Genomic DNA, 23,572 nt, shown 5'->3' with positions numbered 1-23,572 from the left:
AAATTTATGTGTGGTGGGACATAGTGTCTGTCAGTCCAGTTCAGTGATACTCTTACCAAAACCTCCTTCATATAAATATAAAATTGATGATGTTAAACCCAACTTTTGGTGTGTATGGATAAATAATAGTTATGTATGACATCCATGTGCATTTATGTAACAATTAAGGGAGGTGAATTGATCTGATGTGTATCCAACTGCATACATTTTTAATCAAATAGATTAAGAAAGTACAAAAGTGACTTGTATTCCACTGGCACTAATAAACAGAACCTCCAATCATGTGTAATCCACAAAAATTGTTGCATACTAGAAACCAGATACTTGTGATGTGTTTACATTTCTGTTTCATCACAGGTTTGTGATGTACTAGCGTAGGAAGGTATGCTTCTTGAATATTCTAATAGATGCTGGCACTGCACTCTGCTTATTTTGCTATTTTTAGTGTGGGATAACTTAATTTTATTATGTAAAGTTGAATGGAAATGCATTTGCAGTTAAAAAGCAACATAGTCAGATACCAGCTAATACCTAAGAGACCAAAAACATGTGGAAATCTTCAGTGCTTGCTTGTGTTTCTGATGTGTTTGCTGGAATTAATATTTTTGGAGTCCTGTACAGTTCTCCTTGCCTTAGGCTGAGTGGTGTGAAATGTAATTGAACTAATGATTCACTGTGGTGAGATCATTTTTAAGAATGTAGTGGGCTTCATATTGTACAATACTATGGCATGAATTTGCCCTTTTTTCTTCAGTGATGCTGCCTCCTTGCATTCTGTTTCAGTCTATCTGTCAAGCACCCACACCTTCATATCGCTCCTGAAATCCTCTTGTGTCGGTAGGATATTAGTGTGTCTTCACAGTTTGCTCTTTATTTTGCCTTGTGTTAAATCTGTCATGTGGTACAAGTCATGCATGTATGGTTCTGTTTTATGATGGCTTCTGGGTGTATGTAGGATGGCACATATTCTTACTTGTGTTCCTTCCTGCTGTGTGCAGAATATTCTTCTGCAACCCTCGAAGTGTACTCCAATGTAGTATAAGTCCCCCTTCTAAAAATTTAATGAAGATGAAGAATAGTAAAAATGAACCTGCTTATATTTGTAAAGGCAATCAATGAGTGTGATCGACATAGCCTTTAAAACTGGGCTTAATCTCCTTGGGTAATTCCTAGGCTACTCTTTCTCTGCTGTGAAGTGCTGCTTCATTGCATCTGATTTTCTAATGAATGAGCTTTTAACACTAAATGTGTAATTCTTGAGGTTTTATTTAATTTTAAAAAGTAAGGCTATGTTGTCAAGAAACCTTTCAAGTCTGAAAGCTTTTCTAAATGCTTTTTTCAGATAAGGACATGATGTAGACTTATTAATCTGTTCATTACCATTTCTCCTTTCCTCCTTTTAAAATGAATGAGTAGTATCTTTCATTTAAGAATGCTTTATTGGAAGATTAGTAATCACTGAAATCATGTTATGGTATTAACCCTAAATATCTTGCCTTCTCGTTCTAGTGTTCAAAATACAGAGGGTAGCTTGAAAGGGAAATCAAGAAGAGGTACAAAAAAAGAAAAAAAATAGTTTCTGCTTAAATATTTTGGGTGCATTTCTTTTCAGAAGTCATTCCCAAAATAATATTTTAAGTGATAAACATGGAGGATATGGGATTAAAAGAAAAAAGCTTACTGCATTTACTTCCTCTCTGCAACATCTCAAATAAGATGTAGGATTTCAATTCTTATAGGAAATCAGAGATAACTTGGATAAAAAATGTGCTTTAAATGGGTACAATTGAATGCAGGTATTTTTGGGCTAGCTTCCACAAAAAAAACCAGTAAAAATATGAAAATATGTTTGAATAGATGTTACACAGTAATTTCACATAATCAGTTATTATCAATCAGATAATTACATTTCTAGGTGGAATGTGGATGATTTTAAGTGGCTATTCTTTGTAGAATATGGAGCTGTAGTATTATATTTTGAGTCTTCTGGTAAGATATGGCATGAGCCCAAGTAAACTAAGGTACATTATAAGTATTTTTTTAAGCACAGAACCAGTTTTGGCAATACACATATGATTAATAATTCAGTGATGTAGTGGAAAAGAGCTTCTTGTTCCCTTAAAACTGCAGTTTTTTAATGCATAACTTCAGAGAAGTGCTTTAGAAATCCTAGTTTTTTATGTAATACTTTAGTGAAACTAGCTCTTATATTCAAGGGTATGATCTGCTTTTTTATATAAGATAATAGTTATTGAGAATTAGAATTTTAAATATACTGGTAGCTGGTGACACACTGATCAGTTTATGTAACAAGAGGAGTGAAATCATGCTCATTGATTTTGCAGCTTTTTGTTTTGTTTCCCCCTCCCCGCCACTGTTTCAGTGAAATGAAGACATTTTTAAGCATAGCATGGTGCAAACAACTTGACAAACTTATGTTTGCATGAATATCTTAATTCTTGCTTACAGTGCTATGGATGATGATAACTTCATAAGGCTTCTTGATTCTTCAGTGCAGGTTTAAGATGAAATTGAAGCAGACGGTGTAGAACAAAGGTATGCCATGGCTGCCCAGGAAATGCAGGAATATAGTAGCTAGCAGCATTGATGATTGCTTTGTGACAAGGCCATTGCATAGCTAGTATGGAACACACTGGAAAATAATAAAGTTATCAAGGGCAAGAAAAATTATCTTCTACTTTCACTGTGGCATTTAACAATCATATCTGTGTAGATAGATGGTATGAATGAAAAATTTCTGTATGAAAGGTCCTTGTGTCATGCTAGAGGTCAGTGTGAAAAATCAAAGCCTTTGCACAGGATTGGCTCTGTTGATTGGTTGTCTTCTAACATCAGCCAAATAATTTTCTCATCCATGCTTTTTTCCTTCATTTAGCCTTTTACCTCCACCCTGTCCTTTGCAATTATTCAAAGTTGTTTATTTTCTATGTAGAAATTGTGGATCTGAGATTGTATATGCAAAACATTTTACTTTTCTGAGAGTACAATTTTTGGACAAGCATGAATTTTTTTTCCCTTATAAAAAGTTTCTGAAGGAAACTCACTGAAGGACATCATGTAATTGGCTTTATCTATGCATGGTAGTTGCATGCTGAGGAAGATTAAAATAAGTGGGATATCTAAATATGAGGTCAAAATGAGTCCAGGCTGTAGCTGCATAATATTCAGAATACCTCTGATCAATACTGTTTATGAATTAAATTTAAAAACACCATATCTTACAAAATGGTGAATTTGTGCTACAGAAAAGTATTCCCAAGTGCAATTTTTCTTAAAAATTCTTTTATATTTACAGAGAAACTGAGCCATACAAATACTTTTAAAAGTTTGCACTTCTTTAAGGCTATTTATTTTCTAAAAAAAGAGGACTTAAATATTTTTGACAAATATACACATGGTGTTACGCTAACAAACAGCCATGCAACATATATCTTACATAATGAAGAAATTGAATATACAAGACCTACTCTATTTAACATATATATTGAAAATATACAGTCTCGCCAATAGTTAAAAAAGTTTTTCTTATTTGGCAGTATTTTTTTACAATTTGTTCAAATATTCCGTTTGATGTGTTTTGGTGAATACTGAAATCTAGTCAGTGACAACCTGAGGTACTAAACATTTCTGCCTTACTTCACTGTCTTCAAAGGTAATCTTTTTGTTCCTTTTAGGCTCTATCCATGAGTTGTGTATTACAGCATTATTTGGCATGGGATCTGCTTCCACTATTGAAACAACTCGCTTTTTCATCTTACTTTTCAGAACTTTCTGAAACTTTTGCCTCGTGAATGCGTAAAGTAGAGGGTGAAATATAGTTGTTCCATATGCCATTACTAGAAAACATAATCTCAACTTTACCAAAAGGTCACTTGGGCCCAAACATAAGATAGTGGTGTTTAAAACTGAGATGGGTGTCCAGCAGAGAAGGAACGTTGAGATAATCAGAAGGGACATTCTGAAGACTCTCTTTTGCCGTTCTCGTCGCTCCCGGTGCCGCTTTACAGCTCGGCGTAGAGCAATTATGACGGACACAGAAGTCCTTACACCAAATACCACATTTTTTCCTCCACTGCTGTGGGACACATCTGTAGTCTCATGCTGAGTGGTCAAAGAAATAGTTTTTTTCTTTCTGTTTTTCTTCTTTTGTCCTGTTGTAAATCTTGTACCAATCCGAATATTTAGGGCCTGGAGTATTTTGGTGTATGTAATTAGCATTACTATAACAGTGAAGAAAAATATTGGAATCTGAACGAGAATGTGGTAGTACATTCCTAGTTCAGTGTGGTATTCATTTGTACTCACACACAGAAGTGTCTTATTTTCCCAAGTACTTGCACTTTGAAGGCTGAAAAAGTTGACTTCAATGAAAGGAATCAGGAAGGAAAAAAGTGAAATGATCCATATTGATGTCATTAATATCACAGCCCTTCCCATGGTCAGGATTCGATTAGCAGGTTTTACGGAGATGTCATATCGGTCCAGGGTGATAGCAAAGACGTTAATTGCAGTTGAAACGCTTGCAAAAGAGACACAAGCCTCATGGAAGCAGCAGATGAGAGCAGTGTTACTCTCCAGTGAAAGCAGAAGGATAACTATAGTTAGAGGAATACATCCCACACAAATTATTACATCAAGTACATGAAGGTTCATTGTAATTATGTTACTGACAGAATTGATTAAGTTGGATTTCATACAGTAAAGTACCAGCACGGTGAGGTTACTGCCAAGTCCCAAAACAATTTCTAACATCAAAAATCCAGTGAGGGAAACTTGAAAGCTTAATGGATATGACAGTGGTTGGTACATGTTGGTATCGATGTCATCAATGGCATCTCGAACTGTAATGTTAGATTCGGACTGCATGTTGACTTCCAGAATGGGGGACAAACACATTCTTTTGTTGCAGCTGGCTTTTCTCCTGAAAGGTGAAATAAAACACGGAACTATTTCATTTCTTTTTTAAACACTTATTGTAGATAAATGCTGGGGAAGGAGGAGAGAGGAAAAGCAATATTCTTACCAAACATTTCATTTACAGTGTGTTTAGAGCTTTAATTGGCTTGGACTCAAAAGTCTGAAGATCTGGAATAAGGTCTTTGCTTTTTAAAAGAAAACAGGATTTGTTTGAAAAAAGAAAAAATAGTGAAAAGCTTCCACTTAGGGAGGCAAGCCTTTGTTTATAGTGATGTGGTTTTTCACAAAGGACTCATTTGTTGAATAAACCATACTTTGTGCATAGCCTTTGTATTGCTTTGAGGGTCATTTTAGAAGAGTGTTGTTAAGTATTAACAAACTAGTGATCAAGATCATTTAAAAAAGCATGAGGAACATGGAGCACTGTTGCTTATGTATCATAAAAAGGATGTTTAAATTATTTATGCCAATTTACCTATCTCTTATGAGGTTTACAGTAGTGTTGTGGGCATAAATGTGACATTCTCTAATTAACCAGAGTTTTACAGAATTTAAACCTTCTGTTTGTTTTAATCTTCTGTGCATCTATGTGTATGATGCTTGGCACTGCAACAACTTTATATAAGTACATAAAATTTCAAATACACAACTTACATGGGTTTGGGAAATTAAGTTTATTATAAAATGCTACATTTCTCTGATTTGAATATTCAGTTTCTCAAGAAATCTGTTCCTACATGGAATGGAAGAGTATTTAATTTTATTCCAGAATATATTTAAGGGAATAATTCTAGTAAATAATGCGAAAAAGAAAAATTGTCTCTTTCAGGTTTTGTTTTTGGTTGGTTTGTTGGTTTTTTTTTTTTTTTACAAACTGCAATTAAACCCAACAGATTTCCATACATAGCATGTTTCTCTTAGGAATAAGTAAGGATCAAAAAAGTATTTATTTTATTTAGCTGATTTTTTGTTTTGTGTCTCATCTGCTTAGTTTTACACATATTGGTAAGTTTTAAATATAGCATCTGCAGTAATGCCTGATGTTTGTATTATTTATATTGTCAGACAGCTCTTGAGTTTGTAATTGATTGAATAAATAGAAGAGGGGTTATTCAATTTCTTGTTATGATACTGGAGGGGGTTTTTTCTAGGTAGCTTTAAATTTAAGAGGGGACATATTTGGCATGAAAATAAATTTGAATGTCAAGCTTTGTTCTGTTCTGAATACATTAAAATGGATAGCAGTAAAGGTGAACAAAAGTGAGCTCTTTTAAAATGAAAGTATGAATTAAGCACACTTGGGATACAGTATGCAAATGGATTTCATCTGCAGTTCTGAAAAGCCTCAGTTGAACAATACTATTAATTGCAAATTGTATGATGAAAATTCTTGGTATTCTTCAACAGTTATTTCACATGTGTCTCTTAAATAAAAAAGATGTAAATTAGCACGTATTACTCTCAGGTGTGAAATGAAACAAGAAATATTTCAAAAGCTTTGTTTCACTTCTAATTTAGGCAACCTCTATCTGTCTTACATTAACCCTCAGGAATATGATCTCCTTTTGCATGCTGTCCTGGCTGTGAATGGATTTCAAGAAACCATTCCAAATGCATTGTTGGATAAATGAAGTTCTTTTGTATTAGCAAAAGCCAGGAAGAAATCACAAGCAGATCTGCTAAAACAAATGACAGTCTCACCCTAACATTATAGCAACGGAGATTTTGTGAAAACAGAAAACCTCAGATGTGTTAGGTCGTCACGAATAGCTTAAACATCGCCTCCTTGTAGCATTGCCTTGGTTTCGGGTGCAGGGGAGAGGAGCCGTGGGGACAGGGGCTTGTTCCCCCTGTGCTGCCGGGGCAGAGCCAAGGCAGAGCCAGGGCATTGCTGGGGCACTGCTGGGGCACCTCTGGGGCACCGCTGGGGCACCACGAGGGCACTGCTGGGGCAGAACCAGGGCACCTCTGGGGCACCGCTGGGGCACCACTGGGGCACCGCTGGGGCACCTACCTGTTCTGTGTGCCTCAGGGGCCTGGCACAGCCCGGCAGCCGCTCGGCACAAACTGACACATGCTGTCACTGAGAGATTTTTGACTCGCACTGTAACCTGGAAATCGAGTGGTAGCTGAGCTCTTATTTAATTTCTTGCAGGTTTTTTTGTTTTCCTTTTTTTTGTTCCTGCAGTTCAGCAGCAAAAAGTTCTGATTAAACATGGGGACTTCTTAATTGCCTCAGATACTTCTACAGACCAGGGCATTTCTGTGTGTCTGTTCTGAGTTTCAAGCCAGCAATAACAAATAAACCTTCTTTTAAGTGATGTTAATTTCCTTCCCCTGTTGCATTTTGTAGAAGCCTGTTTTTATTTTCCAGATTTAAAGAAAAGTAATTTCGGATCTCTATTTTCAGAGTGTGTGTAGACATCCTTAGTTTATGGTTGCGTATTTCTTTCTGTAATATTCCTGCTCATTACTTTTGAGTGATGACTTAGTGAAAGAAGTTGCTATACATCATAAAATCCAGTTCGTGTGCTTTGCGAGTAACCATGGGTTACCTAATTTGGTTTATTTTGGTTTAAGGAGAATACATAACATCATAAAATTGAGAGAAAAATATCCATTAGTCTTTATGACAAGAAAGTTATTTAATGAGTAGTATAGAAAAAGCTTGGTTAAACCTTTATTCAGCTTGCTGGTGAAGTATGCATATTCTCCTTTTGGGATTTCATGTTTCATTGTCTCTTCATGCATCAGTAGTTTCCACAATTCTGGTTTTAAATTATAAATCCCTCTTTAAGAAATGCTCACAATTTTAAGAATCAATCATTGCACTCTTCTTTTAATGAAAATCTGAGCAGATGTGTTAGTCTTCCATGTATATTGCTGAAGTGTCATGCACGTAAATGGTAATGCAAGTGTGTTCCATGTTTTGTTTTTAATTCCTTTATGTCTTAAGAATACATTTTAGGGGTGCATCCTGCTGCTCGTAGGTCATACAGTTACAAAGATACCCGGTCAACTGCATTCTTCATATTGTCAGTTGTAAAACTGAATTAGTTGCTGCATGCCCTTGTGAAGGGGAGGAAAAAAAAGGTTAAAAGTAGGGCTTATGATTTAAAAAAATAAAGTAATGCAAGAATGTATTTTCTAATACCACTTATTTAATGAATCAAGGATTTCTAAAATTGGATGTTATAGATTACATAGAAAATCAGTTAACCTGCTGTCTTTTTGCCAACAACATCATATTCTTCTGTCAGCTTACATGAATTTAGGTTTTTTGGACAAGTTTCCTGTTCTCTAGATAGTGCAGGTTACAAAAAATCCTGGCTAGAAGCAATAACTGTTGGATGCAGTGTGTCTGTGACTAAAGCTAGAAAATGTAGTTTTATAGCTCTGGTGAGCAGGTAGTTTATACATGCTACTCTCTTGTCTTTTAATGAGAAACTGAGCAGAGTTAACGAGCCTTTTAGAAAATATGCTTTTGTTTAATTTGCACACTGTTACACTTTCCTTTCTTGAAATAAATGTTTAGCAAATCCATGCTTTTAATAAATGACTTGAATGTACAGGATAACGAAAGAAATAAGTTTTTAAAAAAACAACAAAAAGGGGGGATTTCCTGAGCAATCAGAGATTAGTCATATTAGCCAACCTTCATAAAGCAGTAAGTATACACTAATTACAGACTATCTTATCCTTCAAAGAGTAACTGAATAAATCTGAAACATATTTAACTGCCAATATTTGGAAATACTGCTGTGGGAGGAAAAGCATATTCCCAGTTGCTTTATGTGGTTGTTTTCCCCACTACTGTATGAGCTTAAACTGTACTGTCTTCATGTTGTTCAAACAAAACAGGTTCTTAATATTCTGTAAGACTTTCATACAGAATAACATTTTTCTATCAATATATTTTAAATGGGGAAGGGGAAATAGCATTTAAATATTTCCTGATCCTAAGTATAACAATATATTACTGCTTAATATAAGCTGAATCTGATCTCTTGCCTTTTTTCCTCCAATTTTTAATTTGGTTTAATGTTGCTTATTCTGCATATCATAATAAGGAACAGGTCTTACCTCCACTAAAGATTTGGTAAATTCTCGATGCAGGTGAAGCAGTTCCAGGTTGGAGGGATTCATTTTGTTCACTTGTTAGCAGAGTAGAAGGGAAAGAGGGTAATAAGCATATCTTCAAAAAATGACCTTAATGAAAATTTGTGCCTGTACTGTGCCATTGTTTCAGCATACTGCTAATGTATACAATTGCTTTAGTTCTGGTTTACAGGCTGCTGCAGTCTCCCACTCTTGCTACGGTAGAATCAATAAGCATCTGAAAATACATAATGAAAGTAATTTAACATACTGAAGGCTTCTTGTCTCCAGAGACACCACTGAGATTCATGCTTTCTAAAAAAGAAGAGCCGTGCTTCTGAGAGGAAAGCTTGCGATGGGCAGCTTGTGCAGAATGACAGCCTACCTTGTCGCTTCTCCTCACTGCAGAGAGATGCAGTGCATTCACTAATTTTGATTGGTCAGTGATGTTGGGCTTAAATTGTGCTTCATATATGGGATTGATGCCCTCCCTCCCCCCAATTTATATAAGGATTCTTTTATAAAAGGACTAAGTTTACAAATGATTTATGAATTCTGGAATATATTAAGGGTATGCCTGTTTTATTTTTACCTTTTCACTCTTTACTTTGTATACACTGGAAATCACATGGCACTGAGAAAAAAAGGGATTAAATGGTTATTACTTTAAAAGCTTCCAACAATCTATGTTTGAATTTGCCTACTTTCCATTTCTGAGGCTTTTAGGTGTTTGAGTTTTTGTTTGTTTGTTTGTTTGTTTTTTTTGGTTGGTTGATTTTTCTTAAGAACATTCTGAAATAATACTGCTTCTTTAAGCCATACGGATTTCACCGTACATGTTTACATGCAAGTAAAGGGTTTTTTTTAGCAATAAGTTATATTCAGGACAACTTGGTACCCACATGTATATTAGGAAAATTTTTACTAGGATGCACCAAGATTATTCAGACTCTGATAATTATTCAGACATGATAATTCAGTTGATTCATGAGCAGAAAAAAATTATTTTTAGGATCCATCTCTATGTACAATGTATGTATAGTTGTGGAGGTTATTAATTTTGTTGAAATGTAAACTTCTTAAAAAACTTGCATGTTCCATACGAATTTTCTAGAAACTTGACAGGTTTTTGTAAGGATGTCTTTCTTGCATGATGTTCTTGACCTTTACTTTGCAAGGGATGTCTTTGTTTTCACTTTTTGTTTTTTAACTTATTTCTGAATCTATTCTATCAGTATAAGCAATGCTCACAACCACATAATGAGCAGTGTACCTGTTTTAATTAGTACTGGTGCTAAATAAACCTTGGAAATAATTTCAGTATAAACCCCAAAATAATATTTTTTGAAATTGGTTTGCTGAAACAAATAGTTTAATAATATCTGAGTATAAAATATGTGAGATTTTAAAATATTTTTAAGGTTTTTTTGTAAGGTGTTATAAAGTACTAAACGTTAAAGCAGAGTTCTTACATAAGTAACTGTGTTAAGGTGGTAGTGTGGGTCAAATTTTGATGGGGTCCTCTGTTTTTAGGTTTCAATGCAAATACAGAATGCAGTTGTGTAACTCAGATACCTTTATTTCCTTACTTTTTCTTTCAACCAGACATCCAATATATTATTTATCTCTAGGTAACAGCATGCTTTATGTATTTTTAAAAATGGCTTCATATCCACCTAGGATGCTTCCTGTTCCGTACTCTTTTGCATTCAGAAACCATGTAAATAAAGATTGCAGGAACTTTGAACAGAGATCAGTAGGTACCAGCTGGCTATGCTGAGTAGCAGCTGATTGAACCCTTTGAGCTGTCTCTGTATCGTCTGCCTCCCAAGAGCTTGAAACCAGTGATACCAGCATAGCTCTTAAGGGTGATGTGATAAAGAGGATTCCTGAAATGAAAACATAAATACTAATATATTAAAGAGATTTACTTGCTTCACTTTCAGTATGACTAAGGATAAGTAAGGAAGCCTGTCTAAATTTAAACAGATGAATCTCCAGCTTGCTTTCTAATTCTTCAGTGTGTGCCTGAACAAAGATGGAGGTATTGGATGAGCTGTACTGATAGAAAAAGATGTACACCCAGAGGAAGATTGTAGCAGGATTTTGGGTGTATCATGAATGTATAGTTCAAATACAGGCAAAGGGGTCACAAAAGACTACCTATATGACAGGAGGTGATATTGGCAGAAGTTTTATCTGCAAAAAGTGTTTGAGAGGAGTGATAAGGAGCTGAGTTGTGAGCATATATTAAGCTAAAGTTTTCTGGAGACAAAATCAGGAAAAGAAGCTGTACCATATGGAGGCAATCAGGAGTAGGTGGATGGATAGACATGCTTATAAGCCATTGCTGTGCAGATGCTAGTTAAGATGGTGTGAACAGATGACTTCATCCTCAAAGGGTAGATAGGGAAGAGTGGGCAAAAAAAACCATGTGCAGGCACCCAGCATAAACAGAAAATGTGCTGTTCTTATACCTGTTTCTATATCAGTACAGATGGGAGAAAGAATTTTACTGTTATTTTGGCTTTTTAGGGTAGTGAAAAGTGGGGTGAAAAGGTAATGAGAAGGTAGAAGTATCAGGGAGCAGCAGGAGTCCTAAACCAGGAGACTGATGATGAAGGGTCTTAGGATTGAGAATGGCAGCACAAGGGAGAGGGAGATCCAGATGGTTAGACTGTGAAGGATTGAGGCTGCTGGGTCTGATGTGCGGGGAAAAGAAATGCAGAGAGGCAGGAGCTTGAATCAGAGTGGAGCACAAGGGTGTAGAGGCATGTGCATATAAAGAGACATGCACAGGGGTAGAGATAATGGCAATTGCCGTAACACACACCCCTGTAGTACTTCTAAATTCAATTCAGGAGTCATAGTTGTATGTGAGGATATATTTTTCTGTTTTGCTGAGAGCAGGAAGTCCAGAAATTTGCAAGTTGTAGTGTATTTCTTGGTCCTCTTCTGTCTTTTATCTATCTTACTTTCTACTCAGAGGAACTAATGTCCCAACATTGACTGTTGCTGCATTCCCAAACAGTGATAGGTCATCTCTAGATCTGAAGGTCAAAGCTCTGCTGTTGAATTTATAAGATCACCCTGAATCAATTTCTTGAACTGCAGTGTTTTAAATAAGATTAGTTTGTTTAAAAATACTCGTTAGGCTCAAAAGGTCTAGCAGGGCCTAATGAAGCACCCAGTTCTAATGTTTTTCTATGGCAGTCCTTGATTTTGGAGCTTTAGAATTCTTTTAATGTGTTTTAGAGTTTAACTTTACATAAACCTGCTGCAGACTATTTTGACATCCAGATGTCATGGATCTTCATGAAGATTTTTATTGGCACAGTTGTTCTTTGCATTATTCTTTTTTTTATCCTGAATGCTTCAACAACACTTCTTTGTACGGCGCATCTTTTTTTCCAGTCTGAATCTTGCTGCTCATTTAATGACTATTTGGAATTTTACTGCTTCTGGGTCTAAAAATCTCATCTGTTTTCATATTAGCAAGAGATTTGAGATCCTCACTCATACGGTTTTTTTAGTACCAGAGAGTGTCTTTAGAGCTCAAGTTGCTTTAGAAAATGGATATTGGGTGGTTTTGGATATCCTACCCTGGGATTGTTGTTCAGCATTATTTACATGGTGCGTTTGCATGATTCCAGCTAGATAGCTCCTCTGTACCTTCCATTTACCTGCTCTGAAGAGTGTCATTCCCAATTCTAACCCAGCTCTTCTGAATATTTTGTGATTTGTATCTGTTCTAGCAGTTTGTGATCTATAGCTAAACTTGTTTCTTACCTTGTTGTATCTCAGTTTCCTCAATAGTCAGTTGCAAAGAACTTGGTTAGAATAGTTGAAAATCCAGTAACTTCTATAGTATCAAGGAAAAATAAGTGATGGATAATAGCTGTTTGGGTTTGGGAGTTGTATTGATGTGCCCTTGTTACGCTGAATTTGTAAATGTGTTCTGCTTTCTGCCTGATACTGAAATTACAGCTTGCTGGTTCTGGATCATGCTGTAGCATGCTTTTATGTAAATCTTGACTCCTGACCCATATGCAAGGTCTAGTCATAAAGGTTTTTATTATTGTTTAAGAGTGATATGCTGAATAGATGACAAAATTTCTGTTAGAATTTGTAGATAGCACCATTCTGACTCAGATGGTAACATGGTCTTTTCTTTCTTTTGGCTCAAATACTTTATTCTCATTTCTTTAATCTATAGAGAACTCTTCTAAGGCTATTATTCCTTTTCTGCCGCAAGGATTGACAGCCAAAAAATTAATTTTCCATTTGGTGTGTTACCCTTAAAGTTTATTTTCTCTTCTCTCTTATTATTGATTGCCATCTTACTTTGTTTTGTTATTTTTATAATGACTTATTTAGCTTGGGTTTTTCGAGGGGGTTTTTTTTCCCACTTTCCTAATATTCATGTCTCCCTTGACAGAAAACAGTCCTGCACATGGGACGTTGCTGATTTCAGTTCTACCACTGTAGAATTACATCCCTGGAAAAATCTGGATTTTCCAGATTAATTGTATGTTGTTTCACTGGGCTTCCTCTTGTATTTGCAAAGATGAAGACCTTTGGAAGCAACACAAAGACAAGTATTTTTAAATAGACATGGAATAGATTATCTGTAAATGATATATATAATATAATAGTATATATATGTTACACATTTATGTATTTTTATATATAATGTGTACATACTAATTTTCTAGATTCAGAGTTAATGATAGCATAGCAGATTAAATATGGAAAAATTAACTACTTGTGCCATGGAATAAGAATGTCTTATAAGATTCTTTTGGGTTTGTATAACTATTAGGCATAGGTTATTTGTTCAGTATTATTCCATGTTAGAACAACTGTTGACCTTTTCAGCGCTGGAAGGTTCTGTAGTCATGAGAAAATGTGTAAGTAAGAGAATGCCCTTTAGCTATTAATTCCAAAAATGTATCTTGTTTTAGTTTTGCACAATGAGGTGATACCAAAGAAGAATTGCAAAACCATGCTGGCTATCAGTATCATATCACTTTGTATCATAACAATGAATCTGGTTAAGTGGTACAGCTAAATCATGCTCCTAGAATTATTGCACAATTATTTAAGCATTTTAATGGAAAGGAAAAAAAAGCAATATCAGTTATGCTCAGGAGGAAAGTATGGCTGGTAAATTTAATAGTAATTTAAATAACATCAGTCTCACTCTAGCTTTTCTCCATGGAAGTGGTTTGTCCTCTAGTATAAACATTCATAATGAGTGTTCCTGTATGTTGTGGTAGATTTTGCAAAAGTTTGATTGGTGACTATAAATTTCAAGGTATTTTTTCATTTTTCTTTGAAAATTGCAATATTGCTGTGAATTTGGTTTCTCCTTCATTAAAATTGCACTTCGACTATTCTGAGAACTTGAGAGGTTTCTGCTTTTGTAAAATATTCTTAGTTCTAAGTTGGTAATTGTTACTGAGTTTTAGTGAGGATTTTAATTATTATGGAAAGGCTTTTGGAATTCTGACATCATATCTTTTGTATTGCTTTGAACATATAAATAAAAAGGCACCTGCTGGCATTGTGTGAGCCTTGTGGAAGCATGCCTGAAAGAACTTTTGTTCCCAAAGTTGCTAAGTGGTTTAGCAGAGCAGCTGAAATGTTCTGGAGCTGGAGTTCTGATACTGTGTGGCTGTAGAATGAGGAAATACTGCCTTGTGGTTTGAGGTGCCATGGGCTTGCTTACCTTTCTTCCATGAAAATATTTCGTATCTTGGAGGAAGTTTTCAGTGCTGTTCCCTGCTGCTGGGTAACTGTGCTGCCCAGCACCTCCAAGTGCCAGCTCCTGGTAGCTCTGTGTTTGTGCATTGCACAGCAGCCCCAGTGTAGACATGTCAGGAAGTGTTCTGCCTGGCTGGTTGTGTTGCTTTGGATTGGGAGGCAGCTAAAGTTATCATGCAGGGTTGAATCTCTAGGGTCTGGTTCAGAATTCTCCATCAGATATTCTTGTTGTGAAAGTCATGTGTAACCAGGTGCGCTGGGTGGGCAGCAGCAGGAGCAGCACTAGCTGCCCTATTGCAATCCCCTGATGCAGGAGTTTGGTTACATACCTTCCTGCTGTAATATCCTTAATGTGAAAATGAGAAAACAGGAAGATTTTTTCTAGAGTTGTTTATTCAGCAGAGATCTTGGATAGACTTTGTTTCTAGTAATTTTGTAAACTAGAAAGGCGGTACCGTTATCTCTTAATTAAGACAAAGTGTCCACATGGTGTGCCTAGTAGCAAGCATTGTTCTAGCTGAAATTAAGAGACAAATCTTAGGATCTTAATTGCCCTGTAAGTAAAGAGTGAACGCAGCATGAATAGCTATCATCTGTCATGTCCCTTTAATTTTTTTAAGACTAACACAATAGTGTAAGGGTTATCACTAGGGTGGCTTCATCTGTGTCAGTGTCGCTCAGTAGCCACGTGGCTGATCAGTTTGGAAGCACTACAAAAAGGATCCAGTGGGTTTACTGCCCTTAAAATCAAAGTGCAGGAACCACACACAGTAACTGCATGTGACAGGAACATTCTTTGCCTTCTTCAGATGACAAAATAAAACTTAAGGACAGTAGTTAGATTCCCCTCCTTGTTGTGAATGCCCGATAGAAGCAGTTAAAATAAGGTCAGCCCCTGTGTTCAGTTCAAATGTAGGAAGTTCTCCACATCAGTCTGACAGTGGTGATATTCCACAAATTAAATTTTCAAAATCTGGTGTGTTTTCTTGTCTGATTTTTTAAATGATAAATTACTTAGTTGTCCCCTCTTTGCCACGTTGATTCTTCAGTTGTTTTTACAAGATTCTTCAGGGAAACAGAGAAAAACTGTTTATGTAGTGCCATAAAAAGACAAGTGAGAGAAGTTTAACAGTAATAAGGTGTAATGATAAATGCATAATAATATGGAAATTGAACTAATTTAGTGCAGTGTGTTGGCTTCACATTTCCTCTACCAAAAAAATATTCAGTTGATTGATGTGCATGTTGATCTACATTTAGATTTGTGTTGGTATTATATTCAGTTTATTTTTGTTCTTCCTCTGTTGTTTGGGTTCATTCATTTTCATACTTTGTATCCATATAGTTTAATTTTTATTGATTATTGAAAAACATCTCTTGCTTTCTTAAGTGGATAAATGAAAGAGAAATATAAACCCCTTCATATTTTCAGGGTTTTTAAAAAAACCCATATATATTGTAGCTGTAGAATCTAAAATAAATACCTAAACTGTGTTAAAATGCATGCATACACATGCATATGAGGAACTAATTTTGTCTGTGAAGCTTTCAAATATCAAGGGTTTTTGTGCCTAAACCATAGTTTCAGTTTTTTTCCATCTTCTAAAGTATTTTTAACCTAACTGCATAATTGTTGTCTTTGAAATCACTTACTGTAATACTGAAGCAAACCACAGCTTATATGAAAAATGCTTTCATTTGCTGTTTTTTGGGAGAAGGCTGAGAGCAATGGTGTCAGTGGTATGTCTGAGGAAGGAAATACTGTTTTGCATTGTATATGGTTAATGCCTGGAGCTAGCTTTGCAGTCATTAGGCTTGAAGCCTAACTTTTATTTTACTAATAAAATCTTGAGAAATTTAAAATGGTTGTTGAAGACATTTTTATCGCACTGATGGATGATGAGCAAATACAGGTTTATGGAGAAAAAGCGTGTCAAATTCTTTGGCAGCCTTCACTGATGATCTATGTAATCAGTTTAAACGTACAGGTGGCATGAGTTGCAGTGGTAGGAGCTATGAAGTGTAGTTGGAATAGGAAAAAGGAAAAATGTTATGTGCATTATTTCTGGTACTTTCAAAGTAAGAAGCTTCATTATTACTAGGTAGGCTGGCAGCTCTGCAAAATGATATCTTGGGTTAGGAGCTCCTGGAGGAAAGGTGGAAGACACAGAATAGCAACAGCAACAACCCATCAACAGGAAAACCATGTGAGTTATTGCATAGCAAGTGCCTGTTACCCTGCTGTCTTTCTAAAAGAGAAATTGCTGTTCTGACTCAAGTAGAGGTCTTTTCTAGTTCTCATTCTTTCCACAGTGGATATGGTGCCCAGTGAGAATTCATTCCTCCTGAGAGACAGCTGGATATGGAGAACATTATTTTATCTTATTAATCAAGCAAATTAGTTTTAATGCAAGGCAAGAATGAAAGGAAAGGAGAGCCTGCCCTTTGAAAGTGGTTACTATTTTAAACTTGCTGGTTGTTAGGCTTGAAATGTTTTTCTTTGAAGTTACTTTATGTTGTAATACCTTTTCTACTGCCTTGCTGTTGAAGTAAAAGGAAAACTCAGCATTTTCTGTTCCCCCCGGGGCAGTTGGTTTTTTTTCCCCTGCAATTTTTAAAATATATTCTTCAGAAACCAATTTTGTTTGCTACCATCAAAAATTCTTGGCATTTACCTATTTATTGGACTCTTGCTAATACCCTGTTTAATACTCCCACTCTGAAATCTTGAAGCTGGCATTATCTCAATAAGCAGTGCAGGTCTAGGGTAGAATACTTCAAAAGAGATTTTCCAATGGTGTTTGAGTGCGTTTGTATGTAAGGACTTAGTGGCTCTTGGACTATTGGTTGAGTGCATACTTGATAAATGTTACAGGCTGTGATGATAGCATTTGTGAGAGTATAAAAGCCACTGTCAGTAATCTTGAAGCCTGTAGGCAAAGCAGCTATTACAGTTTACTTTGGGGCAATAAAGATTGATACTAGACAGAGTTTTAGTTTGTATTCAGTGCCCTTAATCTAGAGCAAATTTATATGGACAGTTAGAGATAGTGTGGATTAACACTTAAACTAAGGATTTTAGCTGCTTCTTGTGCAATGTCCATGACCAACAGTGCCTGAGTATCCTGGATCTGCTTCATAGTTTCTGTTCACATCATTGTGTTTTGTAGAAAAACAGTTTGGTTATGTCCTAGATGCCTAGTGCAGATCTGGAAAAGCTGTCTGTATTTCATCAATCTGTTCAGTCTCTGTAATACAAGATCAGTTTCTTTTTGAAGAATGCATGGACTGTAGAAATTTTCCACATTTTATTCTCCTTGCAGATCTTTAAGCACAGATTTTTCATGACTAACTAGACTTGACAAAGTTAAACCAAGGAAATGCTTTGGAGTAATGAGAGAATTGAGGTTTGAGTGGAAAAAATAGTTCATGTATCTATCTCTCAAGACATAATTTTTTTTTTTCTGAAGTAAAGTAATGTATTGGCAAAGTCAGAATATAAATTATTTCTTGCACTAACTTCACTTCTGTCTAAATTGCTTTAAACCCTTAACTGCATTGGGAGAGGGGTGGGGGAGCAAAACAAACCTTCAGAAGATGCAAATAATTAATGAGATTTTAAAAAATGTATTGATGAAGCACTATAGAACTCTATTTCATCATCCATCTTTTCAAAATTAAACACTCCCCCATCTCTTAAAAAACAGGCCTTGCAGCATGCATAGAAGACTATTAAACACAGAGCAAAAATGCAAAACTGTGTTTGGAGAATATTTCACCTGTAATTTGACATTGAGAAGTTGTTGCTTCCAACATCAACTAGGAAGTTAAATAGTGTAAAGATGCTTCATAAATAAAACCCGTAACAAGCAGTACCATGCAGTTTAACAGCAGTTAACCAAATCAATATCGTGAGTAGAACAAACTGGACATAATGTTTTTATGTGTGGTACTTTGGGTTGTGCCGTACCGAAAAGAATTTGTCATCAATCTATTAGGTGCCTTGTATTGGTGCATTTCCCCTTGTCTTACCCTTCCCAGTGCCAGCTTGCGTGTGTGTGATGTGGCAGAAGGAAGAAGAAAAGACATCTATTGAGGATGAGCCAGGCATGGAGTTAGGTGCATGAATATTTGATGAGGACTAAAGGAGTCACACGCAAGGACAGGGAAATTGTGAGAATTGCTGCAAGGGTGATTGAGCTGCTCTTCAGATTTATTTATATCAGCTTTCTTCATTTTCTTAATGATCTGCTATAAATAGATAGAGAATGTTGAGTGTTGAATTTCATGGTTGCTTTTGTATGAAACTGCTAAGAGCTTGACTTGTAACCTTGCTTTAAGTTTTGGGTGTTTTGAAAAAATTCTTCAACAATATCAGTATTTCTTTACTTTGGTACCACAGTATAATTCTGTTGGGTATGATTGCCATGTATGGCAGTTGGCTGAATAGCATCCTGTGATCAGCTGGTCACAAAATTGCCTTGAGTAGATTTGATCCACAACACAAGGAAATGCGAATGGAAGTGGGATTGATCCCAAAAATTCCATGAACCAGCAGCTGCAGAGGGAACTGTGGATTGTAGAGTCCACATAAAATTGCTAATCTGCAATTTTAAATCTTTGTTTAGATCTTTGATTATGATGCAAAGTTTATTTTTCTCTTTCTGTGCTTGCCTGAAAGCATCTATATTTTCAAAGTATGTTTGAAGATCGCTGAGAGCTGCTAGATGTAGATACAGAAGAAATGAATTCACCAAATCACCAATCTTTTTAATTTTTTAGATTCTTTTTAGAAATACATCCAGCTGATATAATTTAATATTCTGTTTTTGTGCAGAGTCTTGGCTAATGCATCTGTTGAATGAATGAATAAATAAATGGAAAGAAATGCAGTTTTAATTCTGGAAAAACCTATTTTTGTTTTTTTGCTTGTAAAATTGGCAGCAATATTCTACTCTAGTGTAGCATTATTGGTTACTGACATAGTGGAATAATAGTAGCAGTTAGAAATAAATGTGAATGTTGCTGAGTTTTAAAGCTTGATCTTTTATTGTTTTAAGTAATTTTAGCACCTGCAAAATAATGCAAGATGCTAGTTTTTCTTTTGACAAATAGATTAATGTATAGCTTCCAATTTCCATTGATTACTATTATCTAGTAAGTGCTTGTTAGATATCAAAGCAGTGAACACTGTGAGCAGGTCACAGATTGGGTCATCCTGTTCTTTGTCAGAGGCTCAAGAAAGCAGGCAAGCAGCTGTTGTTTTACCCTCTGAACAGAAAAAATTATTCCTTTGACTGTGTTTTGGCTTTTGAATTCCTACTGAGTTAGTAATTTATTTATTTGTTTTGATATTTGAATGATATTTGAACTTTAAATGAAGAAATTCTGTTATGCTTCTTCTGGGAGAAGAAAATCATATCCAAATAATTTTAATTACTGTAACCAACTCTTTGTTGCTCAGTTTGGCTGATGTATACAGGGCTACTCAAAACGCCAGCTGTGTCCAACACCCAAGGCATTTTCAGCACTGTTCCAGGTCCTCTGCAAAGCTGGGATTTTGGGGTGCTGGCTCAGCTGGCACAAGACAGCTCTTGGTGTTCTTGAGGAAATCTGTGATTGCTCAACTTGATTAAAACTGCTGTCACCACTGCCACTCACAAGCAGTACTCTGTGTGAACCTGATGTGTTCAGCTGAACAGTGTGTACAGAGTAGTTATCTATAACTCCTGTGATGTTTGTACCATAGTTATAGTTTGTATGAATGTGTGTATGTGTATAAAAAGTATAAAATGGTTCTAAAAATGAATTGATTCATTGAAGTGCTATGAATGACACTCTTTCTGGCAACAGAAACAATGTAATTGTTCAGTTCTTCAAATGGAGATATTCCAATGCATAGTGCATTCTCCAAAGTGGAATCCTGCTTCTGAAAAGGTACCAAGAAAGAATGGTGAATTCGCGGAAATGTACCCTTAGCCCAGAGGCTTTCCAAAATAACCTTTTTTCCAAGAATGGGCATGCTGCTTGCTTCCAAGCTTCAGGCATCATGCAGTTCAAGCTGTAGTTTGAATGAACATTTTGACCCTGGTTTTATTAATTTTGACAATGGAGATAATTTTTTCCATCTCTTCCATTTAATAGAAGTAGTTCTTTCTGCCTAAGAGTATCAGAAGTAGTATTATTATCTGTGTGGGTATGGGGAAGAAGAAAAGATGGACACAAATCTACTTAGAATCTTAATCTCTGATAAAATTTAGATTTTTGTACCCATGAAGTAATGGCATTCCTATCTTCTTTTATATTTTTAATAGAATTATAGAATCATTAAGGTTGGGAAAGACTTCCAAGATCATCAAGTTCAACCTTTGACCAAACACCAGCGTGTCAACTAAACCATAGCACTAAGTGCCATGTCCATTGTTTCTTGAGCACTTCTAGGGTTTGTGATTTTACCATCTCCTTGGGCAGCCTATTCCAATGCCTGATTACCTTTTCAGTGAAGAAATTCTTCATGATTTGAGATTTTGCTTTGTGTAACCAAACCGGTTTCTAAAGTTTAGAGAAATTAGAGATTTATAGTTGAAGGTGTAAGAAAGTTCTTTTCTTCACTTCTCCGTCTTTAGTAGCTTTCCTAACTCTCCGCTTCTACCCATGGGTAGAAATAAGTCAAAGAGGAAAAAAACCCCACAAACCTGAGGCTGAAATTATTAATCAACTGGGAATGAATGAAACATTGGGTAAAATTATAAGGTGGTATTAGGTAGGGGACAAAGAATGATATTTCTGTTGTAACACTGTTCAGAGGACTGTGGTTCAGTGGTAGCTGGGTTTAAGTGTAAATTTGTTTCAGACAAGTTGCTTTGTATTCAACTTCTTCCCTTTTAAAAAATGCTTAAAATGGTAGCCAGAAATGCTGTGAGATCTTAAGATGGGAACTGTAGACAAGTGCTACCTTCTAAAGGTTGTTTTAAAAATACAGTCTCTTTGGTTTGTGAGTAATTTTATAAACTGCAGCCTTGCATGATGATTGAAAAGCAGTAGGGAAACTGATTTCACTTCCTAGCTTCATGCATCAAATACTTTTTTAAAAATCATGAGAAAGTGCTTTAGCAACTGCATCTGAATATGGTGTTTTCCTTTCCTTAACTGTTTAAAGCTGAGCATCATTGGCTGTGTAAATATTGATAGCTTTGAAGACCGGAGGAAGAATTACTGTGAAAAGCGTAATCTGGATAGACTCAAACTCTGCAATTTCAAGACAAGATTTTAAACAGAAATACTTAAACTAATTTTAAGTAATTGTTCCTTAATAATAATAAATTATGCAAGTCTCCATGGTGCCCTGTCACCTTTGTGCAGAAAATGGCAGCAAGGAAAAATCTGCCACTGCTCAAAGGATTACAATTACAACTGATTGAAATTTACAATTTACAATTACAACTGATTGAAAAAATTAACAATGCATGAAACACATAACATTTCTTTCATTATTTATTAAATATTAACTTGTTTGAAACAGACACTAGTCTTTCATCAGTGCCTACTGAGTGATACTTTACTCATACTTGAAGGAGGAAATCTCTGAGTGTAAACCACTATGTGTAGTTGTGCATGTTTTCTAAATGATCTGAAAAATTATATCTTCTCAGACTCTTTTTAGGATTTCCTTACTTGAACTTACATTAAAGTAAGCATGACTGAAGAAATAGTGTTGAAGTAACACTCTTCTTTCTGTTTGTAATCTAGATGTGATCTTTGATACATTAAAAAATATTAATTAATGCACTAGTTCCCATAATTACTGGAATGAATTCACTGATGTCTGCCTTAAGCTAATGCTTATTATAAAGAAACCTGCTTTTGTAGTTGATCATGGTAATATAAGAGACAAAATTATAATTCTGCCATTGTGAATATAATGAATAGTGCTCCTATCTGTATTACCAAGGCACACACATCTATCTCTGGTGAAATGTAAAGCACCAAGTTGGCTTTCCAGTAAAATACTAAATATTAGAAGTAAGTATTTTCTTATTAGTGATTGATAAACACTTGAATAAAACAGATGTGTGGATGGTAGGGTTTTCTGTATGTTTATTTAAAGTTTCTATCATACTGTTATGCCACACTTACAGTTAGAATAGTTATGAATTGAATTCTGAGTAGAATGATCTGGATCTCAGACTGAACAAACCAGGCTAGATTTTGAATCAATTAGAGCATTTTTAAGTCTAGAGAAGTTTATTTTAATCTTGAAGGGAGTTTAACAAGCAAAGATGTCTTATAGTTTCTATTTTATAACTATGTGTCATCTTGGACAAATCCTTTTTACCTTTATTCATGGATGGATTAAATAAATTGGCAGCTTGCTTAGACAGAACCTAAGAAAAGCACAAAGAAAAGGCAATTCTGTCTTGGAACATTACACTGCAGCCCTTTCACCTGCCTCTGAATTGCAGTGAGTGACACTTTCTTCTTCCTTTTGATCTGAAGCTTGATTTATAAAATAATAGTTTACTGTTCTACAGTAGCACAGAAATCAGGGTTAAGAGGTTGGTTCAGAGAGAGGGTAAATGAGAAAAAGGACTGGTATACATACCTGTAGAAGGAAAATAGTTATGCTGCTCGGCTTCCTTGCATAAATGATCCCACTGGAGAAGGCACGAGTGCAGTGATCCCATTCTTAGAGAAGTTCTCTGAATTCTTGCTCAGAAAATAGGAAGCCATTGAAACCTTGAGGTTTATAGACTTGAGCTTCTGTTTCTAG

At 35.6% G+C, this 23,572-nt stretch overlaps 2 protein-coding genes across 6 annotated transcripts in view; one reads left to right on the top strand and one right to left on the bottom strand.

The window, feature by feature from the left end:
• COG5 (component of oligomeric golgi complex 5) overlaps nucleotides 1-23,572 on the top strand; it is a 175,745-nt gene that overhangs the window by 26,639 nt on the left and 125,534 nt on the right. The gene's annotated exons all lie outside the window — the stretch shown is intronic.
• On the bottom strand, nucleotides 3,336-9,474 carry GPR22 (G protein-coupled receptor 22). 4 transcript variants are annotated; one of them, XM_033057508.1, is made up of 4 exons: nucleotides 9,308-9,415; nucleotides 9,022-9,092; nucleotides 6,953-8,007; nucleotides 3,336-4,942 (listed from the first exon to the last, which is right to left on the bottom strand). In XM_033057508.1, the coding sequence occupies exon 4, from the start codon at nucleotides 4,915-4,917 to the stop codon at nucleotides 3,616-3,618; it is 1,302 nt and encodes a 433-aa protein (XP_032913399.1). In that variant the 5' UTR covers nucleotides 4,918-4,942; nucleotides 6,953-8,007; nucleotides 9,022-9,092; nucleotides 9,308-9,415; the 3' UTR covers nucleotides 3,336-3,615. The 4 variants fall into 4 exon arrangements, with proteins under 4 accessions (XP_032913399.1, XP_032913397.1, XP_032913396.1 ...); XM_033057506.1 differs by lacking the exon at nucleotides 6,953-8,007; XM_033057505.1 differs by lacking the exon at nucleotides 6,953-8,007 and having other exon boundaries at nucleotides 9,022-9,474.

The sequence above is a fragment of the Catharus ustulatus genome, chromosome 4 (assembly GCF_009819885.2).
Source record: "Catharus ustulatus isolate bCatUst1 chromosome 4, bCatUst1.pri.v2, whole genome shotgun sequence".
Lineage (NCBI taxonomy): Eukaryota > Metazoa > Chordata > Aves > Passeriformes > Turdidae > Catharus > Catharus ustulatus.
Note: the sequence above shows the minus strand (reverse complement) of the source record. Positions and strands in the feature narration are given on the sequence as shown.